This window comes from Cephus cinctus, unplaced genomic scaffold, assembly GCF_000341935.2.
Source record: "Cephus cinctus unplaced genomic scaffold, Ccin1 Ccin1_scaffold0191, whole genome shotgun sequence".
NCBI classification, from domain to species: Eukaryota; Metazoa; Arthropoda; class Insecta; order Hymenoptera; family Cephidae; genus Cephus; species Cephus cinctus.
Window position 1 is genome coordinate 176344 of NW_014332912.1, and position 23835 is coordinate 200178.

Sequence of the window (23835 nt, forward strand, 5' to 3'; positions counted from 1 at the left end):
GTTATACAACGTGACAAATGATTTATTAGTATGCCTCTTGATAACAGAATAATAGATAATCTGAAATATTACAACGCTGTAAAATTATTAATTATGCCCTCCGGCTCTCGATTAGGTATATTCTGCACGTTGAGTTTTTTGAAAGTACAAATCGTTCGTTACTCGCAAATTGTCTGGTGAAGAATTCCTCACTGTTTTTTGTTGTTGCTATACTCATTCTTTAGCCACGTGTCCCAACAATTCTGAGATGTGGTCTCTATTTCATTAACCGGATCTAAGAAAGTCGTATACCTTCCGCAACGTGTATTAATAATTTCTTTTAAAATCCGTTGTAGTCGCTATACGTGCCCCAGTACTATTATAAAAGCTATAATTATCAGTCATAAACGTTAGAGCGTCAGGATCGTTCACTCTGACATCACAAGGTTTCCTATTAATTCTGCTTTACGTCATTCCTCAAAAATCCTTTGTAATTAAATCAGTAACTAAACATTTTTATCCGACGAAGATACTACGATATATATAGTTAAGATGAGAGTGTTTCCGAAGGGGCCAAATAGTTACGGGCTATAGTATAAAAGAGTCACTTGAATTTTACAGTGATGTCATGGCACCACTATTTACCTATAGCCATTTAAGAACATTCTTCCATACCCACACAACACTCACGTATGAATATATGTGAAGGCTCCTTTAATTTTACATACGTGTCAACTATTACATAAAATTAAGATTTATGTCATTTCTCAAAATCGATTATTCAACGCTTTAAAACCCAATTCTAAAAATAGCTCATGCTGGAGATTGTTAACGCGTAACTTAAATGCGTCCACACGTACAAGTAGGCATTCAAAAGATAATCTAAACACTAATCTGAGAAGCATGAATAAATCCTTATACATAGAATGATTCGACAATGATGCGCAGTTTTATTAATTAATAACGTCGAAAACTAATGGTGACGTAAGGTAATATAATTTTAAGATAAATATAAGTATACCTGATAAGTATATCAGATCAATGTATGATTTATAATAGATTTATTTTCTTCTTTCCAGGGAAATATTCCCAGCTGGATTGCCCGACGAATTCAGCCTAATCTGCACCTTCAAGACGAGGAAGCTTCCAAAAGCCCCTTGGAACATCATACGAATAGCTAGCGAGGACATGAAGCCCCAGTTCACGATAACACTGAACCCCAGGAGACAGGCACTGGAGTTATCGATAGCAAACTACGAAGGGAAACTGCAAACCATCTCCTTTAAGACAGCACACGTGAGTGAGCAGTTCGGCCGTAAATAAGATGGCGGCGGAGCGCTTTGTGATGTATACGAAAAAGATCAGAGATCAATTACAAAATGGATTACACATGCCTCAGAGACTCATTCTCATCTGAGGAATCCACGTGGATAAGAATTGTTGACCTTAAACGAATTAGATATATTCACTGATATATCTATATACATAGTAGAACGGCAAATACTTGAAAATAAATCAGACGCTGATCTTTATGACGCTGGGGACAAGAATCCGGAAGTCAGCGCTCTCTCGAGTGTCGTGACGTCACGTACCCCTCAGCTTCAATCCCTCTCGACGGGATCATCGATAACAACGTATGAATTATCGGTATCTAGAAATTTTAGAGGATGAGTACATGGAAATTCCGTATACTCCTTTTTTTTCTCCCTCGATACAACTCTCTTCGCGTTTTACTTCCTTGTTACCTAGACTGTACATACATATATATCATCCCGAGTTTATCTGTCAAAAATTTGCTCTTCGTAGATCCTTCATTTTTTTCCGTGGATTTGTCATTAATAGAAAATGAAAAAAAAGGGGACTATTTTCATCAGTATCGAAAATCAATGAAGAGGCAATTTCGAAATCAACAAGTGAGCCGTTACTGTCGCCGACATAGAGACGCTCAAAGTACATTAGATTCAAATGTAACACGTGTCATCTCTCTGCGTGGTTCTTCTTCTTTTTTGACATGTACATATATAGATGTATGTTTGTCATACGCATAGAGAGAGAGGGGAGCTAATCGTTTTACGATGACTATAATATCCATCGACTCCATATGTTTTGCAACGTGTTACGTAATAGGGTAGCGACATGTAACGTTATTCTGTAGCATCGAGGAAGACATAAATCACGACTCCGTGAACATATGCATATCGAGTTACGCATTCTTGCGCAAATGTCGCGGACGTAAGTGCGCTTCGAGGGCGTTTGTGGGTGCGGATAGGGGTGAGACCGAGCAAGGGAACGACTATGAGAGAGAGAGAGAGAGAGAGAGAGAAATAGAGTAATGAGAAAACCATAACATTCCTATGTATGTTACGCATTGGTCGGGAATGCGTCATTCCTCATTCCGTTCGATGAATTTTTCATAAGGCAGGAAATGTCATTTATAAGATTTTTTATTATGTCAGACACCCTTGTACGTGTCGAGGATGAATTTAAGTATGGCGGATATTGTATGGATTTATTTAGTGTATTGAGATTTGTTTCTTTTTTTTTTTTTTTTGACAGGTGTTCGATAAGAATTGGCATAAAATACATTTTGGGGTCTTCAGGCAAAATGTGATATTGTACGTTGACTGTGAGAGAACAGGCATGGAAACTCTGGAACCTCGTGGACCAATCGATGTTGCTGGACAGATTTCCATATCCAAGATGGCGAATTCAAAAATGACTGTACCCGTAAGTCGTGTTTTAATTGATATTTTATATAATAATTTTTTAGCTGTTTCCATCTAGGCACTCTGGTCATGTTTATTTAGTTCATACCGCTTTGATCTGATGTACAGAACGTTTTACAGTGATGCTGGGGATCTGCAGATGTTTCCCTGTGATAACTTGATGTGCCGCATACCGCAATTGACGAGTACTTAATTAACAAACACTTTAGGACTTGTGGCAATGCATCATTCGGTCGGGCTAAATTTAGTCGACCGTGCGAATCTAACTGCACTTACATCTTATACGATTTAATAAGTAATATCGACAGAATTATAGTAAACAGGAATGATTGGAGTTATATATATAGATGAGAATTTACTAATAACTGGTATGACTAATATTTATTTTTAATTGAACTTTTATGTTTCATTGGGCTTGACACTCAGGCGACAATGGGGGTGAGTAATAATACTAATTAACTAATTTATCATTAATCTTCGTTATTCACATTATTTTTGTTGAATTTTGCACGCTTTATTTTACTGAGAGTTGTTTACTTTAATGCATATCCTAGTGCATGCACATGACGCTGTAAATATGTTTGATAATAATTGATAACAATAACTAAAAGTGCACTTTGTTTTTCATTTCTTTCCGTAAGGGAGATTTATAAGTAAAAATTCTGTCTTTTTGTAATTCTAGATCGATCTGCAGTGGATGGTGTTCAATTGTGATCCCACTAGACCGGAAAGGGAGACTTGCAACGAACTTCCGGTGAGCGATGTGATTTGAATAGAATTTCATTGATATTGTAGTGGATACTTATTAATCATTTTAATTTAAAAAAACAAACAGAAAATTGTCAAAGGCGATTTCCAACTTACAAGGAGGCCCCCGTGCGAAGTTACGTGTCCTCAGGGACCGCCAGGCTTTAACGGCACTGCTGTGAGTTACATATTATTTTATATCTATCTGTATGATGTTTCATTAGTGACACGAACAAATCTTTTACACGCATTTCTTACACTTGTTTTAAGTTTAAGTAGACACAGGTGTATGGATGGTCTAAATTTGCTGACGTAGGTAAATGATGCATTCAAAATGTTTTTGTATTTCTGTTGTCAAAGCGTGTTGAGAAGCAACTATTACTCAAAATTAATATCAGTGCGAATATAGGGAGCACCTGGTCCACCTGGACTCCAAGGACTAAAGGGTGAACCAGGTCCCGTAGGTCCTCCAGGAAGTAATGGAATTTTGGAAACGGAAGTAGGTTCTTTACCATTTTCAGGGTAACTGCATCTGGCTCGGAAACGAAGATAATTAATTGGTGCAATTGTTCTTAACAAAGCACTTCTTGAATGTGTCGAGTGGCAGTGTAGGAACATGAAATATATGCACGCATGATTTAAATTGTACAGCGACTGTGCCGCACTCTATGTGTGATAAATCTAATGACACAGTCATTGCAATTTCTCTTGTATGAATTACTATGACCTGTAGGTACTGTATAACTGTTTCTGGTAATGAAGATTTTCTAACGTCTCTTTGATTGGGTATGGTGATTGGTTTAGGGACCACCAGGCCCACGGGGACCAGTCGGCCCGATTGGAGAACCAGGAATTCCTGGATTTCCGGGACAACGTGGTCCTCCAGGATTTTCCGAAAGACCCGTATGTTACCTTAACTGAATAATACGTGGTGACTTGTGTCACTTTTACTAAATTTTCATTAGTTCCATAGTAACTGGAAAATAGAAAAATATTTGGACACATACACAAAATTATTATATTGATCTAATAATATGCAGTAGTGAGATTAACGAATAGTAGATGATAGATCATTAATTATATTAAACGAAAATTATTAATACAAAATCTTTGGAAATTATATAAATAAAAATTTTAAATAGATGCTTTCTTCTTAGAATCATAACTAATTGTTTCATTTATTTCTATAAATAATTAGGGCCCGCAAGGTCTTCCGGGATTGACAGGTCCTCAAGGTCCTGTAGGACCAGAAGGTCCACGTGGACCTAAAGGAGATACTGGGGAAAAGGTATACACCATTATTAAAGATTTTTTAATCAAAGCAAGATTAAAATATTTTACATATTTCAAAAAAGGGAGATATGGGATTCCCTGGACTCAAAGGGGATCGAGGAGAATTCGGACCACGAGGTTTTCCTGGTCCACCAGGTTTGCCAGGACCTCCGGGCAACGGAAGTGCTCCCAATCCAATATTAGCAGGACCTCGAGGGTATCCTGGTGAGCCAGGAGTGTCAGGAACTCCTGGAGGAGATGGCACTCCTGGAGAAAGAGGTCCAAAGGGGGAACGTGGCGACACCGGTTTAACTGGTTTTCAAGGATTACCAGGACCTCCTGTAACTATATCTCAACTTTATCACATTTATAAAACTAGATTCCTTTTTTTCATCCATTTATTCACACCACCGTTATACAATTCAGGGTCCTGCAGGACCACCAGGATTACCAGGAGCTCCAGGTCTATTCAGTCCTGGAAACATTTTAGGGCTTCCAGGAGAGAAAGGTTCCAAGGGAGAGCAAGGAGACCGTGGCGAAATTGGACACCGCGGAGATAAAGGTAAATTAATTATATTGCAATAAGTCGAGTGACGGTCATCTAGCTACAAAGTTGCATAACCCATCTAGCACCGCCAAGGTCGCCCCTAATAAAACTAGTCATTTTCAGTCTATGCTTTCGTGTAATAACGCCTTAATTTCTGCTGTCAAACTCTCAAATTGATTTATAGCGAAACGAAGACGAATCGTTGTAACAGCATCAATGCCGCGCGTCATTCCAAGAAGAATTTTAACATCATTTCTCCACGCTTGTTTAGAACCGATTGGGCCAATAGGATGAACATTCGTTGCCATTAATTAAGCCCTTACGAACGATTGCGAAGCTCAATCACGAAAGTCTCGGAGTAGATGAGAGCAAGGCGCTGCCTAATTCTATTAACCCAAGATGGTCCTTCGGAAAGATCTCTTCGATAGACCCACGAGTAAAAACAAGAAGAAAATATAAATGATCTACGTCCGTCGAGCGAATTGGTCTCTGTGAGGCACTATTTGCGCCGTGTATATGCAATAGTGAGGATTGTGAAACTAGCTTAATCGTTGCACTGATTTACCGTGTTTAAAACCTATCTATCATTTTGATTCATAATTTCTGTGCTCAGCTGAGGATTCAGTCAAATTTATATTTCACCTCCTTTTTCACTTACTTTTTTTTATTTCCATGTTAGTCTGCATACGTTTTTCACTGTAAATGAAGTTTTGTATTAATCTCTAAATGGCAGGATTCACCAACTGCAATTGTCTCATTTGTGACTCCTGGGTGAAACAATGAAAACTGGTTTTATTCGTGTTGCAGGCAACTTCTATTTGAATTATAATTGCCCTAGGACAAAGTGTTGAATTGATAATTGTCCAAGAAATAAATACAATGTTACATACGTGAATAGCTATGTCCTAGAAAATAAATTATATAATTGGTATGCGTTAACTGATAACTAATTGAAAACTTGAACCATTGAATATACATAGAGACTTATCAGTTCTCATGTAACTATATACTGGATGCTTATGCACACTGTGAATTGCGAATTGTCATAACGTTAAGTCTAATAGGCATATAGACAGAAGCATCTCTCGAAAGATCCACGCTGGCCTAGATGCGTCTATTCGAAGTCGTTGTAAATCAATTTGTCATAATTCGTATCAATGCCTTACGGCCCGTTGCCATTTGCCATTATCAATCACGGAAGATAACAGAAGTTCGTTAACGCAATCAATTTTTATAAATTCTTGACTAATATCGATATTTTCTTTCCTTCAATTCTGCGATTTGATCTGCGAATAATTTATCGATTATGTGCAGGCCTTACTGGCAGACATGATTCGGTGCACTTGGTACGTGAACATACGTCAGGTTCAATTAGTGGAATGAAATTGCAGACCCTTGAGTGATTTAATAAAGTTTAAGCTATGCGTGTGGTGGTACAGAAAGTAAAGGGACTTTATACTGATTTTTTTAAAAAAGAATTCAGATATTTAATCATCTTATACATTACCTGCCAAATGCGTATGAAATTAATCCAGACTTTGCCCAATATAGGCGCACTTCGTTTACTACCAGGCGTTTCTGCATACTGCAATTTCTTAGGGTGGATTTATGGTCGATTCGTGATTGCTCCTGTTACCAAGTTTAACAAGCTGCTAAATATAACAGTCGAGGATCCATTACAATTTTGATAATAAAATTTCCCTGCTCCGTTCGTGGTTAAAATTAAACTGGGGCGACCCGTCGTCATGCCCTTGTTTTAGGCGAACGTGGTGATAGAGGCTTCCCAGGTGTCGACGGTGCTCCAGGATATCCTGGGAAGGATGGTCCTCAAGGGGTTGAAGGACCTAAGGGTGATTTGGGCTTTCCGGGACCGCCGGGACCGCCGGGACCACAAGGATTGCAGGGACCGCCGGGACCACAAGGATTGCAGGGACCTTCTGGAAATCATGGAGAACCAGGAACACCAGGTGCTGCAGGACCAAAAGGTGAACCTGGAGAACCAGGAAGAGACGGTAAGTAACCAGTGTCAAAATTTTCCATTGAAATGTGGGAGTCTGTATGAATATTTTTATCAGGCCTTCCTGGATCGGGTAGTGGTGCTGGAAATCCAGGACCACCAGGACCTCAGGGTCCATCTGGAATACCTGGTGAAGATGGAATACCTGGAATGAAAGGCGAACCAGGATCGATTGGACCTCAAGGTCTAGCAGGATTGTCAGGTCCTCCTGGGAAGGACGGTCTTCCTGGCCTGGACGGACTACAAGTAATTCTAAATATTCCATATGTATTAGAACTTATTACATGTAACAGTTCTCGGTGACCTGATTTCCTCAGGGACCGCAAGGACCTCCTGGAGAAGTTGGTCAAACAGGACCCAGAGGACCTGAAGGTTTAAATGGTACACCAGGTCTTCCAGGACTCATCGGAAAACCAGGAAATAAGGGAGATATAGGGCAACCAGGAGAATCTGGTCCTGTTGGTCCTCGAGGCTTACCTGGAAACATGGTAAAGTTATAATTAATCAAATATTTCTATTGTTTCTAATCGTATTATGATCTGTATAGGGGGTTGCCGGATTACCTGGTCAACCTGGATCTCCAGGTCTACCAGGATTCGACGGAAGACCTGGACCACCTGGGCCACCTGGTCCCCCAGGATCTCCTGCTGACATGCTTAGTACAAATAGTGTTTTCTATGATGGTGGTGGCAGTCCAGGAGTCAGTGGTCCCAGAGGACAGCCAGGCGCCCCAGGCATTGTGAGTTAATAATAAGTGACTGAAGAGTCATTAATTACCGTACTCTGTATGTCCAAATCGTCGGCACGCCACTTAGTTTTTTTCATGATGCAACACTGTCTTCACCTACCTCTGTGCATATATTTTAAACTATTTACGCAACATGTTGATGGGCTCGATAAACATGCAAGTAATTTTTATTCCATTGTCCGTTCTAATATTAGCCTGGTGAACGTGGAGCGAACGGCGATAGAGGACCGGAGGGTCAAATGGGACCGCCTGGAATGCCTGGAAAGGAAGGTCCGCCGGGTTTGCCAGGCGCACCAGGTCACAGAGGCCAATCGGGTATGCCAGGACTCCAAGGACCTCCCGGGAGGAGTTACAGTGATGCGGAAATTCGGGATATCTGTGCCAGCGTACTAAGGGGTAAGTGTAACATTGTCTCTATGTATGCACATAATAAACTATTTTATTTTTCTAGCATTATTACAGTCATAATTACGTAGGACAACAATAACGGTTTTAGCTTTTTTTAATTTTCAGAAAATTCATGGTGCACATGGTCTACTCGACAAGTCTTTCTTAAACACTGTCTTAGTTATTACATACAAAGAAATACTGATCCTTCAATGGGTGCAGCAGAAGCAAAAAAAGATTTTAACTTTTCAGAAGTAAAATATATTAATAAATCATTTTATTATATATTACTGCGTATACAGAACAGATGACGGAGATGACAGCACTAATGCAGGGTCCTCCTGGACCTCCCGGTCGAGGCCGGCCAGGTCGCTCCGGGTCACCAGGTCCCCAAGGTCGTCCAGGTATACCCCCGAACGGGTAGCCAATTCACATGCACTTTCACGCCTGCATCCGGTCCCAAAATTAATCTACCTTTTAGTTATAAGTTATGGTGGTGGTGGTTCTGCGTGCTGTTGTGGGTTTTCGGGGCGAATCTTTAAAAACTATCAAGGTCAACTGTATTGATGAATCTTCCATAGAACGTTTATGTAACAATAATGTTGAGTCAATGATGCTTTCCCCGGAATCCACAGTAGTAAATTATACCACCATAAGTAAATCCACGGAATGGTCACAGCATTTCTGATTATTACCGTAATTATGATTAGCCATTATCGCACATCATCATTACTTGCCTGCGGTTCCGTCATATTTATTTTTTTCTCTCTCACTCTACTTCTTTTTCTTCTCGACACTCGTGTTCGAACAGAGGAACAGATTAAACTCCTGCCCACGTAGCTGCGATTACGATTAACAATCACTCGCTCGGATATTAACACCACGAGTGTCGTGTTCCGATAAAGATGATGGAAACCTGCATGTGTCACAGAGAGGCTGAACGAATTAACAGAGGGTCTACGAGGGCCACCCGGGTTGCCGGGTCTGACCCGACAGGGCCGTCCCGGTCGAGCCGGAACCCAAGGCATCCCAGGTATTACCCAAAATCTACGTCACTTCCTCAGTTTCCTATCTATGTATTTTCTGTAACAAGCATCTCGCGTCATAGCCCGTGGAGATTCCCATTTTTCACAATATAAGCTTCCATGGCAGGCGATACGATTTAATGTAATTTCTATAAAACATTCTTGTACGCTATTAGTGACTAACTAGATCTTTTGGACTTCCGTCTCATTTCTTTTTGGCAAGGACATTTTGTTAAGAAGATGACTGCGTGGATTTGGCTATAATTTTCCTGAATGTATTAGTTGCAATTTATAGGGGATATCGAAAATTCGTATTGGCTTGGGAATGACGCATGAATTCTTAAATTTGCATGACAACAAACTTTTAAATTATATATCTAACGATACGATTTAATATTTTTAATGGGGCTTTTGGTATTCCTTTCTATATGTAGTATTTTTCCATTACATATACTATTACTGTAGTATTTCACACAATTTTTAGTAGAATTAAAAGTTCAATTTGTATATTCTTAAATAACTTTTTTAAATATCTATATAGTATAGACAACATTTTTAGTTAGTTTTCATATACGTATAGTGCATTTATTAACTTTGCAAATATTCTAGTTATTTTCAAACTTTACTGGGAAAAGGCTTTTCTTTGCTTTTTAATCAACAGCAAGTTTGCGTGAAACCACTGTGATTCTGAATGTATTCTTTTACGTGGTGCAGGTGATCCAGGTGTACCTGGTCTGCCAGGTGAACGAGGCTTTGTAGGACTTCCTGGACCTGTGGGCCCTGTAGGTCCTCAAGGTCCACCAGGGGAACGGGGCGATAAAGGTGACAGAGGTTCTGAGGGAGTTGGCATCGAAGGTCCTGCTGGCCCCAGAGGATTACCAGGTAAAATTAAAAAAATATATATTTCGATAATACACATAAACTTCTACAGAATCAATAATAAGAATATTTTGTCTTTAAACTAAAGTAAAATCATATAAAATTTATTTTCAGGTCCTCCAGGTATTGACGGTGTCGGTCTACCTGGACGACAAGGAGACAGAGGAGAACCCGGTCGACCAGGTAATAAGAAGTAACAAGTCGTGAAGCTCTTTATATAAATTCCTAACGGTGTACTTGATTCATTATTTAGGTATTCCCGGCATGAGGGGCGCACCAGGAGCTCAGGGACCACCGGGATTCTGCGAGTTCTGCAATTATCCAAGCGCTAACTACGTGCAGTATACACGCGGTAACGAAAAAGGACCCTAAGCTTCAATTGGCTAATAATAACAGCGGTTAGATTCATTGACTACTTAAAAATAGAAAGAAATAACTACCGTTACAATTTTCTAAATTAATTTCTTGGAAATGTCAAATAAAATATCCATGCACTCTCCATTTTGGTATGAAAAGAATTTTCTTCGTGAAAAAGGTACAAGAATTTCACAAAATTCCTTAATTTTACTGATTAGAAGAAGCACGAGTTAGAATCTAAACGCGTTTGTGTGCATACTACAGGTAAAAGATGGCAAACTGTACGTTTTTTCTGAGTATGTTAAACTTCACTTTACCAAAGTCAACATGATAGGAAAATTTTGAGAAGTTATATATACGTCAGTACATTTCTAATTCATAGATAAAATATCTATTATGATCCTACTATTTTTAGAAATCTTATATTATTGTAATATTTTCTATTTCTAATCTATGAAAAAGGAATCCTAAGTTTCCATCAGTCGGTAAATATTTTTACCTTGACCGTACTTTTTTAATAAACAGTTTCAACTATACCGCACACAGATTATTTAAAGTTTTGACTGTACGTGCCTTGTAACGTGTCCGACGTTTAACAATTCGGGCAAATCACTGCCATATTAGATTAGAGGCTTTTAATTGTACAAATGTCACAGCAATACTTATTTCGTGTATGCCAGAATAACACAGCGAGTAATATATTGAATGGCGTACATCTATAAACTCGATGAACGCCATCTTTCTTCGTTCCCCTATACAGATATATACGATATGACAGTTAAACATATGTTAATCTTTAAAATTTAATCAGCTGCAAATAAATAAGCATTATCATTTTAATAATTATAATATTATAACGATCCGGACATTGTATATTCTCGCTAATATTATATATATATTGTCAAATTGATATCTATAATGTTAATATTATACGAAGTTGAAAAGGATGTTCATTAAAAAAAATCTACACGATCCTAATATACATTCGTTTGGATTTCATAAATAAATTACATCATTTTCCCACATTCAAAATGACACACCATTTTGATTCCCTAAAACCATCAGTCCGTCATACATATTCATCATACATTGTATCAAATACTCACAAGATATTCTCCCTGTTTCTTGCTACTTGTGTGAACAATACTAAACGAATGCATCACTCTTATCTGAACCTATACCCATCACAATTCTGTGATACTGTGTGTATTACGCATTATATACATATGTATTATCCAACCATTCGTCTTAACATTGGGAATACCCAGAATTCGAAAAGAAGCGCATGCTCCGTTTTGATTCCACGTTCTCCCGTTCAGGAACAGCGGCGCCACTGTCAGAAGATCAGTGGAAATCAGTGATGGCCGCGGGCCCCAAGATGTATGTAACGTTAATATCGTGCGGGGTGGTTGTTTATCGTGAAGTATCTGTGTAAAAGGGTGCAGTGACATTAAGAAAATCAAGGTAGGAAGAACATTTTAAAGTGTCATACTATACAAATATAAAAATTCATACACGACCGGACGAAAGACTTCGTCTTTCACAGAGGCTTGACAGTTCTTCGAGGCAGGTAGTTGGAAAATATTGTTGTGCTGCGACTTATCTCGTACGAGTGGCGCTTACGATAACTCACATTACGGAAGAGATCATCGCTGTGTCTTGTGATAAGATTGTGTGACGCTCCTGGTTAGTTTCTTATCGCGAAGGACATTTTTAATCAAGCGGCACGCGCATTAAAAGTGATTCAGGTGCGTACCGGCAGGGCAGGTTAGGTGAACGTGTTGGCCGTGATGTCACAAGGTTCAACCAATGGGATACGAATCCTTCACAGGTTCAGGCACTTTGTAAGTGCATTTTTAAAAAGCATTTCTTATCTCGCATCCTTGAGCACGTTGTTTACTGTGCGGCGCGAACGTCAAAAAGCACAACTGGGGATGGTATAGCTAGAGTCGATTTGATTGATTTTATCGTGCGGGTTTTTGAGACTGCAGCCACTGAATATATCTCAGTATGTATTGGAAGTATATATAAATATTATATTTTTTATTTATATTTTTCTACGTTACCTGGATTAAACGAAAGCGTGATGGGCATGAATAAGTGTATACTTTATATAATTCTAACGAGTGGTAATTGATCATTGCTGTTTGTACTATGAGAATAATATTATTATGATACAAAAAAAATCTTTTTTTTAAGCAAATCAGATTGACAGTCATGCAAAAATTGATATTAACAGGATGCCCTCTTGTACGTGAAACTATATACCTAGTACACGCGGTTGTTAGAAATAACTGTTGTTCTATAAATATGAACTAGCAGTAGAAGTTCGAATTCAGTAGCAAGTTAAGTTAAGGTATCCATTATCTGGTGTAGCTACTTTTAGAAATCACTCGCAGAGAATGGTCTTTAAATAATGAAACAAAGAAACTGGTTCAGTTGTGTCATCGATGTCAGTTCTTTATTTTTTATTTCAATCAACTGGAGCGATACCTTCCACCTCACGAAATTCCAATATCGTATAACAATCGTGCGCTTCAGCGGCAAATAAACAGCCGCTTAAATTCCATTGACTCATGTACGACATAACATCCAACAACTGAATCACTATATGAAGTAGCTTGTCAAATTGTTTTAATCAGTAAACACATTCTGAACGAATAAATCTACACGGCAGCAGTGTGCACGCACCTGAATCATTATTAAATTTTCATAAGAAAACTTACGGTACAAAGGCTTATATGGAATGAACTTTGGCGCGAGGTTGTAGCAAGTCTCAAAAAATTTCTCCGCTACAATTATCTATTCGGTGATTGACCAATCTGATACATTCCCGTTAATAGCTTGGTACTAAGCTACGATTCGATTACCATATTTGGAGGCCTATGTAACCTCACCTGATATTAATCTCGATTATCCGTGAACCAAAGTTGGCCGCGCCTTTCGGCGGTCCAGTTTGCGCGTTCCTTCGTCCGCATTGGAGCTGTTCCTTCTCCCACTATTCCCCATTTTCCATGGTTTCCCCGACGCTCTCACCGCCCCCACCTGGCCCACTTATTGTATTGATTCAACCCAGCCATCCGTGCGTTCCCCGTGCCTTCGTAACTTCCTGTTTTAGCGGTTGGTTCCTTCCTTACTTCCTGTCCATTTCCCAAACTTCATTTTATCTCTCAGATCCTTCTCGTCAGCTGAATTGCTTAAGGCAAATTTAAATATTAATAAATACAATTGGCCGTCGTCTTAGCGTGATAAAAGTTTCTTGTCTGTTATCTTTTGTTGCCCTGCACGCGATTTGTATCGATGCCTTAGAATCCGATACCACGCTTCACTGAGTGTCAGATTGAAAACTTCCGGCTGGAAATGGACGCGCACATAACATTTCTTTTTTTCAATGCTTGAAGAATCACGGACAATTTTATTACAAGATTTTTATAAGTAAACTCATATTACAATTTTTGTTTGTTATGAAACAAGACTGTTATTACCACCATTGTTATTTAGGTATAGTATGATTCCTATTTTGGGAAATTCCTATAATTTTTCATAAAACAAATTGTATAATTAATTTTTATGAGAATTACGTACTCTGAAATTCCAGTGCAAAATGATTGAGTGTTTGAACAAAACCCGGATTGTAATTCCATCTCTTGTGGATGTATTACTACACAATGAGAGAAGGTTTAATTAAAAGCTCACCCCATAGGAATAATTAAAAACGCCCGTGGACAGATAGTATTAAAATAATCTACCGCTAGGAAGTGCCTTTCCAGCAAAACTCCAGTATCTTTTTAACCTTTTTACCAAGAAAAGCCGTTTATGACGACTTTCAAAGTATTTCAGAACGAAATGCAATATACACAACCTGACCTTATTTTTCGACAAAACTCTGAACCAACTTCCATACAGCCATATTGACATTTTCCACACAGAACTCTTTCACGAATCAATATCATTGCTCCCCGAACTCCGAGCCTTACAACCGGTACGAACGACCGATCGTCAGATGTCTAATCGCACCAAATAATCGTAACCAACAAAGTCAAATTTTTCCCGTGTATAAATTTTCCTACATTCTTAATTCCCAAAGCAAAATACCATCAACTCACGCAAAGAGCTCGACGCTTAATGATCGACCACGTTCTCGGTATCCGGCGTCGTCTCGTTCACAGGTACATTAGCCAGCCCTGATTAATCATATTATCCATGGCCTAGAGGGCATTGCATTTTTAATAGCCATCTAACGTGAGCGCGTTGTGGGTTAAAGGTTAAAGATCAATGACTCGTCAGCTCAAAGGACACACACAGGACAGCATAGGAGGTCGTCTAAAAGCGTAGAATACATAATTTTTACTCTAGGCTTTTCATCCAAACGAAATGGACTTTCGTCTGTCATCTATTTACATAGATAGTGCCACGTGCAGTCAAAACCAAAGCAGTATACCTGGAAGTGCACACAGCCGGAAAGCCTCCATAATGGTTACTACGCTATAGCTACCGACGGTATACTAGCCGACTGGCATCTTGACTTACTCGAGTGGCTCTTGGGGTTTTAATTTTAAGGTGAGCAGACCTCTTGTGTTCCTCAGGTTTCGCTTCGCTTCCCATCTTACCAGAAGAACTAAGTTTCGCTCGCTAGCACCGTCGTAAGAGCTAGGAACGACTTCGTTGTATTATTAATTCGCCGTGGGTCTCACCGTACGTAAAATTAACGTCAGCCAATTGTGTGCCTTCCGCGACTTTAATTACTCGACGATTAAAGAGCCACGGTGAATAACGCGTTAAACGTAAGACACGTGACTCGCCCTTCTCGTGTGCTGAGTAATTTAACCGCAGGTGCAATTTCCAGATAATTTAGCGTTAATGCCCGCGCAAAATTCCCCGACGGCTCCAGCCGTTCATGGCCATTACCAGGGTATACCCGGAGGAGGTCTTTGGAGAGGTCGTTCAGGCTAGTACCAAAAGGGAATGACAAAATCATCGGAACCTACAGAATAGACCGTTAATTGTATACACCATTAAATTAACAGCAGACAGCCTTGTTCTTGGGATAAAAAATCACGATGTATTTTAACGGCCAATCTATTCGACAATTTTTATCTCGACGTCTTATCACGATGGAGGATCTTGACTTTCCCGAAGCTCTCGAATACCTTAACCCACGTCTAGTACACATTGCGCAAGGATTTCCAGAGGTTAAATTCTACCTCAACTTGTAACAGCATTGTTTCTCACTTAGGGCCACTGGCGCTATCGCTGTAACATTTTATCCTACTGTATATAGGTATATACCCTGTCGCCGGGTAGTCGTTCGCTTTTCTAACCAACGATGGCTCCGAGCAACGACATAAACACGAGCAAAGTAACAATCTCGTGGATATCGAGCGTAAGAATCGCCTAAATGGCTTATTCGTAGATAGGATAACGAACCCTGGCGGATGATGCGTGAAATACAGTGACCGCTTGATCCAGCTCGTCATAATCGGATATGTGCCCGACGTGAAAGCAGAACTGAAACTGGATGAGTCAAACGCTGAAATCCTTTCCTAGGCGAAGGTAGCAAAGCTTCATCTCGGCAAGTTCAACCTGGCTTCTCTTGTTTCTCTTGTTTCTCTTGTTACGTTTGCTTCTCTCTGTCTCTTTCTGTCCAATATGTATACGCGCTACTCTCTGTCTGTTTCTATTCTCTTTCGTACGGCTGGGAAACTACGGACTCAAAATCCGACGCTTTGACGCTTAACGTCGTCGCCTATGATTTAGACTTTTTTTTTTGTTATTTTTATCTCTTTCTCTCCCTTTTTGTCACGTTTCCATACCGTACCCTTGAGTTTTTCATGAGTTTTTCTCGCAGTTCATCCATCTCTCGCCCTAAACGCACCTTTCTTTCGCACGACCCTGGCCCAGACGCCTGGCTACCCAGAGCACTGGCGGATATCGATTTCCCGTTTTCTTGCGGGACGAACGTATTTTCCGGGGTAACGTGCTGGAAATTCTCAGTGTTATGAATATTCATGACAGATTCAGCCCCTATATAAACTGTACGTAGAAAAATGTATATCCCGTTTTCTTTTCTTTGGATCTTTATAGCGAGTCTCTCTTTTTTTTTGGCATCCTTTTTCTTTGCTTTCTTCGTTCCTTCTCTCTTATCTTCTCTCGTTTTTTTTCGTCTTACAAAGTCTGCCCGAGAACTCCGAGAAGCCTTCCGGAAACACGAAGAACCTTTTATCACTGCCATCGGAGACGACGCAGGGCAAAGTTTCGTATCCGTGAACGGTAATGGTAGACTGCGGCGCGATTCACTCGTAATCCAGAAGCTTCTTAAAATAGACCAAATTCTTTGTTCCTATAAATTCCTAGACTTTATTACTATAACTATCGACTCTCATTCTTGTTGTCCGCTCGTGCGTTCCGCTCCGCGCGCTTCTCTCGTCTGCGACAATCGTCACGAGCTAGAACGATCACAGTAAACTACCGAAGTGCAACTGATTTTCTGTAATCGGATCCAGACGTGTTTAGGCGGCGAGGAGAGTAGGGAAAAAAAGGGACTGCATTGTTTACAGGACTGAGCTCGTTAATTAAATTGACCTCTCTCTCTCTCTCTCTCTCTCTCTGACTGAAAATTCAATCGTGCCTCGACTGCCTATTAATCTCATAGGCTGCGTTATTCTCATAATAGGCTCGCAGTTAAATCACCGTGAGGAAGAAACGGTGGTGGATGAATGAAGGAGGGGCTGACTGAAAATTCAATCGTGCCTCGAGACTGCATTGTTTACAGGACTGAGCTCGTTAATTAAATTGACCTCTCTCTCTCTCTCTCTCTCTCTCTGACTGAAAATTCAATCGTGCCTCGACTGCCTATTAATCTCATAGGCTGCGTTATTCTCATAATAGGCTCGCAGTTAAATCACCGTGAGGAAGAAACGGTGGTGGATGAATGAAGGAGGGGGTTAGTGGAAGAAGGAAGGGGAGGTGAAGGAGCAGTTCCAAGCCCAGTTAACGAGCATCGAGCGCTTTGACATTTTAGTCCTACGAAAGGTTATGCGAGAAATTAAAGTAATCTCATAACTCAGCAGTTTCTTAACAGTGCTTCTATACCGATAGCGCGTCCATGGTGATACTCGCGGACTTTTGTAATGTTTATTGGGAAGCAAAATACGAATGATGGATGATCCACGGTAGTTATTATTGTACTGGGAGACATTGGAGAATTTTTCTTGTGGCTGACCTATACCGTTCTACGTAATTATAGAGAAACAGTTGGGGGGAAAAACTGACGAAGCATTGCCATGCGACTTGTTTGCAAAACTGGAAATATTTGCGTGTCGTTAATGCTTTCAACAGTAACGACGGACCAGCACGTGATACAAACTTGGCTCTAGACAGTCGTACCAGTTGACTTCGTTGGAATATACGATATATTCATGCTTGGATTCCACTTGCATAAGTTACAATGACATCTAGCGCGAGCGTCTTCAAGCTATTTCTACAATAGTCTGTAAGTCTGTCAAAGTCTGGGCTAACGACAGTTGAAAACATGGCGACGATCCAAACTCGATCGAATTCTCGACAACGATGTTTTACGCGGTCATGAAAATCGGAGGACGGAATATTAGAATGTGACAGATAGTAAAAAAATCGGATGAATTAATCTCTATAGGAATGAGGAGCGATCTTTTTAATTATACGTGTAAGATCAAGATTAATATAAGGATCATTGACGCAATACTGGTGTCTTATCAAAACTTTTTATGCCGAACATGTTATTTAGCACTGATTAATCGTCGATTGGCCTTCCTATGTTACCGCGTGGCGTAATACGGAAAGATACGCAACGTCGTCAGAGTATCGAGTACGATCTGCGATGCTAATTTTCAAAGACCTTCGAACGCACCATGCATTATCTTGTTCATTAGCTGTCAGTGATGAGTTGTTTATACTTGTGAACGCACGAGTGCTGCGTTGCGGATTTCTTTTGCGGCTATTGTTTTCTGGATTGTTTTATTTATAATTGTTCAACTTTGTACAGTAAATATGGCGGAGGACGGGACCGGCGGCCCTGGCAGTAGCAGCGGCAGTGGAGAAGCAAGTAGACTGCAGTTGCTGCAAGAAATGAGGCAACAAAATTTTGACAGCATTCGATTCGCGTCTTATCGAACAGCCTGCAAGTTGAGATTCATTCAGAAAAAAGTTCATTGTAAGTATTTTTAGTGGATTTTACTTTTTTTTTTTTTTTTTTTCTTTGAAGATCTTTGATTGATCTTGTTGAAATTTTTTTTTAGTACACAATGTCGACATTTGGAACGTGATCGAAGCGTTTAGGGAGAATGGATTAAATATGCTGGAACCGTCAAGTACTTTAGGTGTCTCTAGACTGGAGACCCTGTTGTCTTCCTTGTTCCATGCACTGAACAAGAGAGTTCCAGTCTCGCAACAAGCTAAAGTTGACGCCACTACTGCACTTCTTATGAACTGGCTCTTGGCGGCTTATACCAGTGGGTAGGTTATGAAGTTTCTTGTATGATCTTGGGTTATTGAAATACTTATATAATTGTTGTAAGAGTGAGGATCAAGTTGGGACGTTGTGACGTGCTTGTTTTTTTTTTGCTTCTTTTTTTTACAGGGAGAACAATAAAATTACTGTCTTTTCCGTGAAGGTGGCGCTTGCCACTTTGTGCGCTGGTAAACTTATGGACAAATTTCGATGTGAGTTTGGAATTATGTGATTTATGATGTTGTGGGTCAAGGGTTATTTGATAATAATTTATTTTTACAGATATATATTCGCAAATTTCGGACAGTAACGGGCATATGATTCATTGGAGGTTTGCAGAATATTTGAAGGAAGTACTCGCACTAACTGCTGCCGTTTACGAAACCCCATCGTTTGGGTACTCCGAAGGCCTTGCTAATTCGATATTTTCACCGGTGGGTTTTTAAAGAAATTAAATCATGCCGTATTAAGGATGTTATTTTCATTCGAATTTGTTTTATTCAATTGCCGTGTGACTTTTAGAATTCAAAAGTCACGGTAAACGACTTTTTGGATACTCTCATGTCAGATCCTGGACCTCATTGCTTAATTTGGCTTCCGTTGTACCACAGAATGTCTGCTGTCGAGTCAGGTAAATTAATTCGCCAACTGTAATAAATGTAAAAATATTTTAAGCGTTTCGCTTTAACAAAAATTTCCTATGATTTTCTTAGTGGTACATCCAATCATGTGTGACGCCTGTCACAAAGAGAACTTTACCGGTTTTCGTTATCGCTGTCAAAAATGCCACTCGTATCAACTTTGTCAAGACTGCTTTTGGCGTGGAAAAGTATCCGGCACGCATAACAACGATCACGAAACAAGGGAATACAGTAGTTTTGTGAGTGGGATTCTATTAGTCATTAACATACCACAGTCTACGTCAACACGTCTATTCTATGTATGCGTAATATCCTATGCCAAATTATTCCATTAACAGAAGTCACCGAGTAAGCAGATCGGACATTCGTTGCGTAAAAGCTTCAGGTGTGTCCCGGAGAAAGGGAAGAACAATCTACCAAGGTTTCCGGAACAGCCGGAAAAAACGTTAGATCTATCGCATATCGTGTAAGTATACAGAACTGTGTCTCCCTGATATACAATCTGACAAACGCAATGATTCTGCAAAACAACGCAAAGTATAATGTTTAAATTGTTCTCCTCTAGTCCACCATCCCCTTTGCCATCTCATAATGGTTTTCCGGATCCAGGGTTCATGGCTCCTTTCGATTCTGGATCGATGGACAGTCGTTCTACATTGAGAAGGTATACACATTGCTGTATTTTTCGTTTGTTTATTTTTAAATTAATCAGAGTGCTTGTTACGTGATGACTGAGCACATTGTTTATTTGGCAGTATGGATAGTTCGAGACTAGACGACGAGCACAAGCTAATCGCCAGATATGCTCAAAGACTGGCTCAGGAAGCAAGAACAATGGTGGGTTATTAATAAATATTTTGTTTTTTAATTACATACAAATTATTCACGTGGTGGTACATAAAGTTGGATTGCACGACTGGTATTGACATACCCCATTATTTCTGACCATGAATAATATGCCATGTCGCAATCTAGTATTATAAGCGCTATGTGTCACATCAGCGAATTAATTCAATGAAGGTAAATAAACCATTCTGCTAATTTTCAACGCGACGAAATTAACGTTATTTTCGCAATTCTTTCGACAGCCTCGCGCTTCATCCAGAATGTCCCAGGCTGACCAAGCGGTGAGTCTTCTTTTTTTTACTGGCTCGTCAGAAAGATATTTAGCATAAAAATTCGTAGTTTTTTATCCTTAAGTTTATAGTATGTACATTAATCGATTTTACGAAACAGGGAAGAGCACCGTCGGACGCAAATTTGGCATCGCTGGACGCATCGAGGGCTCAACGGGAATTAATATCGCAGCTTGAGGCAAAGAATAAAGAGATAATGCGCGAGATTGCAAGGTTAAGGTATACCTGTGTCGTTTAACTTCCTTTATATCAAGCCTAAACCTCGTTATCATCCTGTCGAACCATCCTAGAATCACGCATGTTCAAATTGTTTTGTTTCGCTTTGTGTCTCTTTCTTTGCGTAGCGTGAACAACTAGAGTAGAGACTTCAGCCACAGCCTAAAGTTCAAATTTTTCACAATTATTACGTCAGTTCATATCAGTAAAAGAATATTTAAATTTAATCTTCATAAAGTCTTTAAAGATTCCTCGTTAACTTGTTAGGCTGTGCTGCTTGAAATATTGAATTAATAAATATTTGTACTTAACACTAACTACATACATGTTATACTATCATTATAACGGGATTGATTTGTTAAAGTTAATTTTAAAGTTATTGTCTCTGCAAAATATTCGTCATCCGTGGTCTTTGTCGGCTGATAAATTCTTCTTTTAATTGTACAATATGAGATTACTGCGAAGCAGCTTGCTCATTAGATTCATTTATATACACATCACACGTACATTATTGCTTTTAAACTTAGCCGGATACACGTGAAGAGTACCTCAATATTTTTATGCTTACTGTTTTTTTTTCTCGTTGATATCACATGACAAATATCCTATCGAGGAAAGCTTGGATGTACGTTACGTCGAATGTTTAACGTTACATTGAATTCTTTTTCTATTAGACGGCAGCAAGAAATCGAGGCAGCCGGTTTAGAGAATCCCGCACTTATGTCAGAATTACGAGCATTGAGACAAAGAAAGGACGAGCTCGAGACACACCTTGCGACTTTGCAAGACTCGCGAAGGCAGCTAATGGTGCAACTGGAAGGTCTTATGAAGATGTTAAAGGTAAGATGGATGACTAATGTTTTTCCTTTACACCAAAAGTATGTATTTTTTTTCCTATGTATCTTCGTTATTACAGAACCATCAGGCGTCGCCACGTTCCACGCCAAACAGTTCACCGCGGAGTACAAAGTCACCACCTTTGCCACCAGGAGCTGTTCCCAGCAGTAGATCAGCACCGCCGACGCCTGGTGGACCATTGACGACAACACCACAACAGCAACAACAAAATCAGCAGCAAATGTCGCAGAGCTATCAGAGTCCTGTGCCACCCACATCAGTGGCCAATATGTCCAGCAACGCGATGCTTGGAACGATACAAAATCCAATTCCTGACAGTCTCTCGTGCGTCGGCGGTGACGTAAGGTAGGATAGCATGCGTGAACTTTGTCACGGATCCGAAATGTTGCGTGAAAGATTAATTAAAAAAAAATATATGCGAGAAAGTACACGCGTAGAATATATTCTGTAGAAACGAAATTTAAAAAAAAAAAAGTATAATCTTGTAACGTAATATATTTGGCGGGAATTGACGATCGGATTAAAATCCATAGAAAACATTCTGTAATTAGTCATTCCAATTTTGAATTAATACTGCTTTGTCTTTTTATATAAAATATTTCAACCGGGACAGCTGTAGTTCCCCAGTTTTACTATCGAATGAATAAGGGAATAATTACTTACTCGTTTATTATTTAATTGCCACACAGTACAATTTGACAGGAGCTTTATTGTGGAATGATTATGAAACCGAATAATTTTATTGTAACACGTTCGATGCAAAAGCACAGTCGTTAGGAATGAAATAACGAGATTCGACAATAATATTAAAAATGGCATGTAATGGAATTATTGAATGTTTTTATCAATTCGCTAGTAACGCATGTAATTTGGTACTAGCGTAAAAGGCATAAATGTTACATATAATAAATAATGCTTATGGAACACTAGCGTGTTACCTTATGCGATGCGCGTCTTTAATTAGAATAGCAATTATTGTAAAAATCATGAGAAACTTTGGCATTTGATCGCTTTCTAATTTTACCTTGCTTCTAGATGATATCGAATGTTCCGTGTAGCTTTGACATATCAATTGCCCTAATTACTTGTGCTTAAGTTTTATTTTTATTAGTCTGCACAATTTTTAGTGAAAAATTACGTAAGCTTACTTTGAACGTAGAATTACCTAGTGTCTCGTATTTCTATTATTTGTTTATCAGTCATGAGTGCTTTTCGTAGAATTTGTCAAAATTTTTTTTTAAATATATGACCTATAATAGCACGAAAATATTCAACTTCAATATAGCACGACGATGATGCAATTTCTATGAATAATTACTTAAACGATTCCTTGAGCAGTCATTAATATATTTATACAAGCCATACAAACACAGTGATAGCAATTTTCGCATAATCAAATATCACAGGACTTCAATAGTTTGTAGTTATTAAATAAAATTCCCGAGAAAGCAGTGTAAGACAGTCTTGTGCTTATCTGAGTACACAAGAACATCGCAAGAATATATTATAATTAATATTTACAATTGTCAAATCACCTTTTGTTGTTAATTAAATCACGTAAGCTCGCACTTGATTTATTTTATAATAGAAAACACCAGTTTAGCTAATTATCTTTGGCATAATAAATTCGTTAATTAATTGCACTATGCACTTGTAACACTTTAAAGTTTCAGTTACTCGACAATTCGCAATTGCAATTAAATAATTGACATACAAATCAATGTTATAAATGCGAAACCACAGCGGCGATATCTGATATTTTCATTTGGATCGTAGCTTATTACTTAGTCGTCTGGTAATTGCAATTATAAC

At 39.2% G+C, this 23835-nt stretch overlaps 2 protein-coding genes and 1 long non-coding RNA gene across 26 annotated transcripts in view; 2 read left to right on the top strand and 1 right to left on the bottom strand.

Moving 5' to 3' along the window:
- Positions 1-11218, top strand: part of LOC107264785 (collagen alpha-3(IX) chain) — a 27037-nt gene extending 15819 nt beyond the window's left edge. For 4 of the 10 annotated variants that reach the window (XM_015733406.2, XM_015733409.2, XM_025081942.1 and 1 more), the window contains 18 exons: positions 1059-1275; positions 2536-2706; positions 3132-3143; positions 3388-3459; positions 3541-3630; positions 4257-4355; positions 4651-4740; positions 4808-5065; positions 5151-5286; positions 7032-7283; positions 7347-7534; positions 7606-7776; positions 7836-8027; positions 8231-8432; positions 8726-8827; positions 10163-10330; positions 10442-10510; positions 10581-11218. In XM_015733406.2, the coding sequence (XP_015588892.1) occupies positions 1059-1275; positions 2536-2706; positions 3132-3143; positions 3388-3459; positions 3541-3630; positions 4257-4355; positions 4651-4740; positions 4808-5065; positions 5151-5286; positions 7032-7283; positions 7347-7534; positions 7606-7776; positions 7836-8027; positions 8231-8432; positions 8726-8827; positions 10163-10330; positions 10442-10510; positions 10581-10699 (2608 nt within the window). In that variant the 3' untranslated portion in view covers positions 10700-11218. Of the gene's footprint in view, positions 1-1058; positions 1276-2535; positions 2707-3131; positions 3144-3387; positions 3460-3540; positions 3631-4256; positions 4356-4650; positions 4741-4807; positions 5066-5150; positions 5287-7031; positions 7284-7346; positions 7535-7605; positions 7777-7835; positions 8028-8230; positions 8433-8549; positions 8828-9234; positions 9457-10162; positions 10331-10441; positions 10511-10580 lie in introns of those variants that run through there. The other 6 variants (XM_015733411.2, XM_015733407.2, XM_025081941.1 and 3 more) reach the window with 6 other exon arrangements.
- On the bottom strand, positions 9866-12413 carry LOC112493911. 2 transcript variants are annotated; one of them, XR_003058868.1, is made up of 3 exons: positions 12200-12413; positions 11791-12111; positions 9866-10309 (listed from the first exon to the last, which is right to left on the bottom strand). It is a non-coding gene; the product is annotated as an uncharacterized LOC112493911 (long non-coding RNA). The 2 variants fall into 2 exon arrangements; XR_003058869.1 differs by having other exon boundaries at positions 9866-10306; positions 12200-12412.
- Positions 12013-23835, top strand: part of LOC107264786 (dystrobrevin beta) — a 16098-nt gene continuing 4275 nt past the window's right edge. For 2 of the 14 annotated variants that reach the window (XM_015733424.2, XM_015733417.2), the window contains exons 1-14: positions 18216-18368; positions 18708-18875; positions 18961-19177; positions 19302-19384; positions 19455-19606; positions 19695-19803; positions 19886-20052; positions 20152-20279; positions 20379-20477; positions 20569-20650; positions 20902-20940; positions 21050-21168; positions 21840-22005; positions 22082-22368. In XM_015733424.2, coding sequence (XP_015588910.1) covers positions 18341-18368; positions 18708-18875; positions 18961-19177; positions 19302-19384; positions 19455-19606; positions 19695-19803; positions 19886-20052; positions 20152-20279; positions 20379-20477; positions 20569-20650; positions 20902-20940; positions 21050-21168; positions 21840-22005; positions 22082-22368 — 1844 coding nt within the window. In that variant the 5' untranslated portion in view covers positions 18216-18340. Of the gene's footprint in view, positions 12149-12350; positions 12371-12392; positions 12529-12584; positions 12693-17672; positions 17857-17930; positions 18177-18213; positions 18369-18464; positions 18597-18707; positions 18876-18960; positions 19178-19301; positions 19385-19454; positions 19607-19694; positions 19804-19885; positions 20053-20151; positions 20280-20378; positions 20478-20568; positions 20651-20901; positions 20941-21049; positions 21169-21839; positions 22006-22081; positions 22369-23835 lie in introns of those variants that run through there. The other 12 variants (XM_015733420.2, XM_015733418.2, XM_025081946.1 and 9 more) reach the window with 12 other exon arrangements.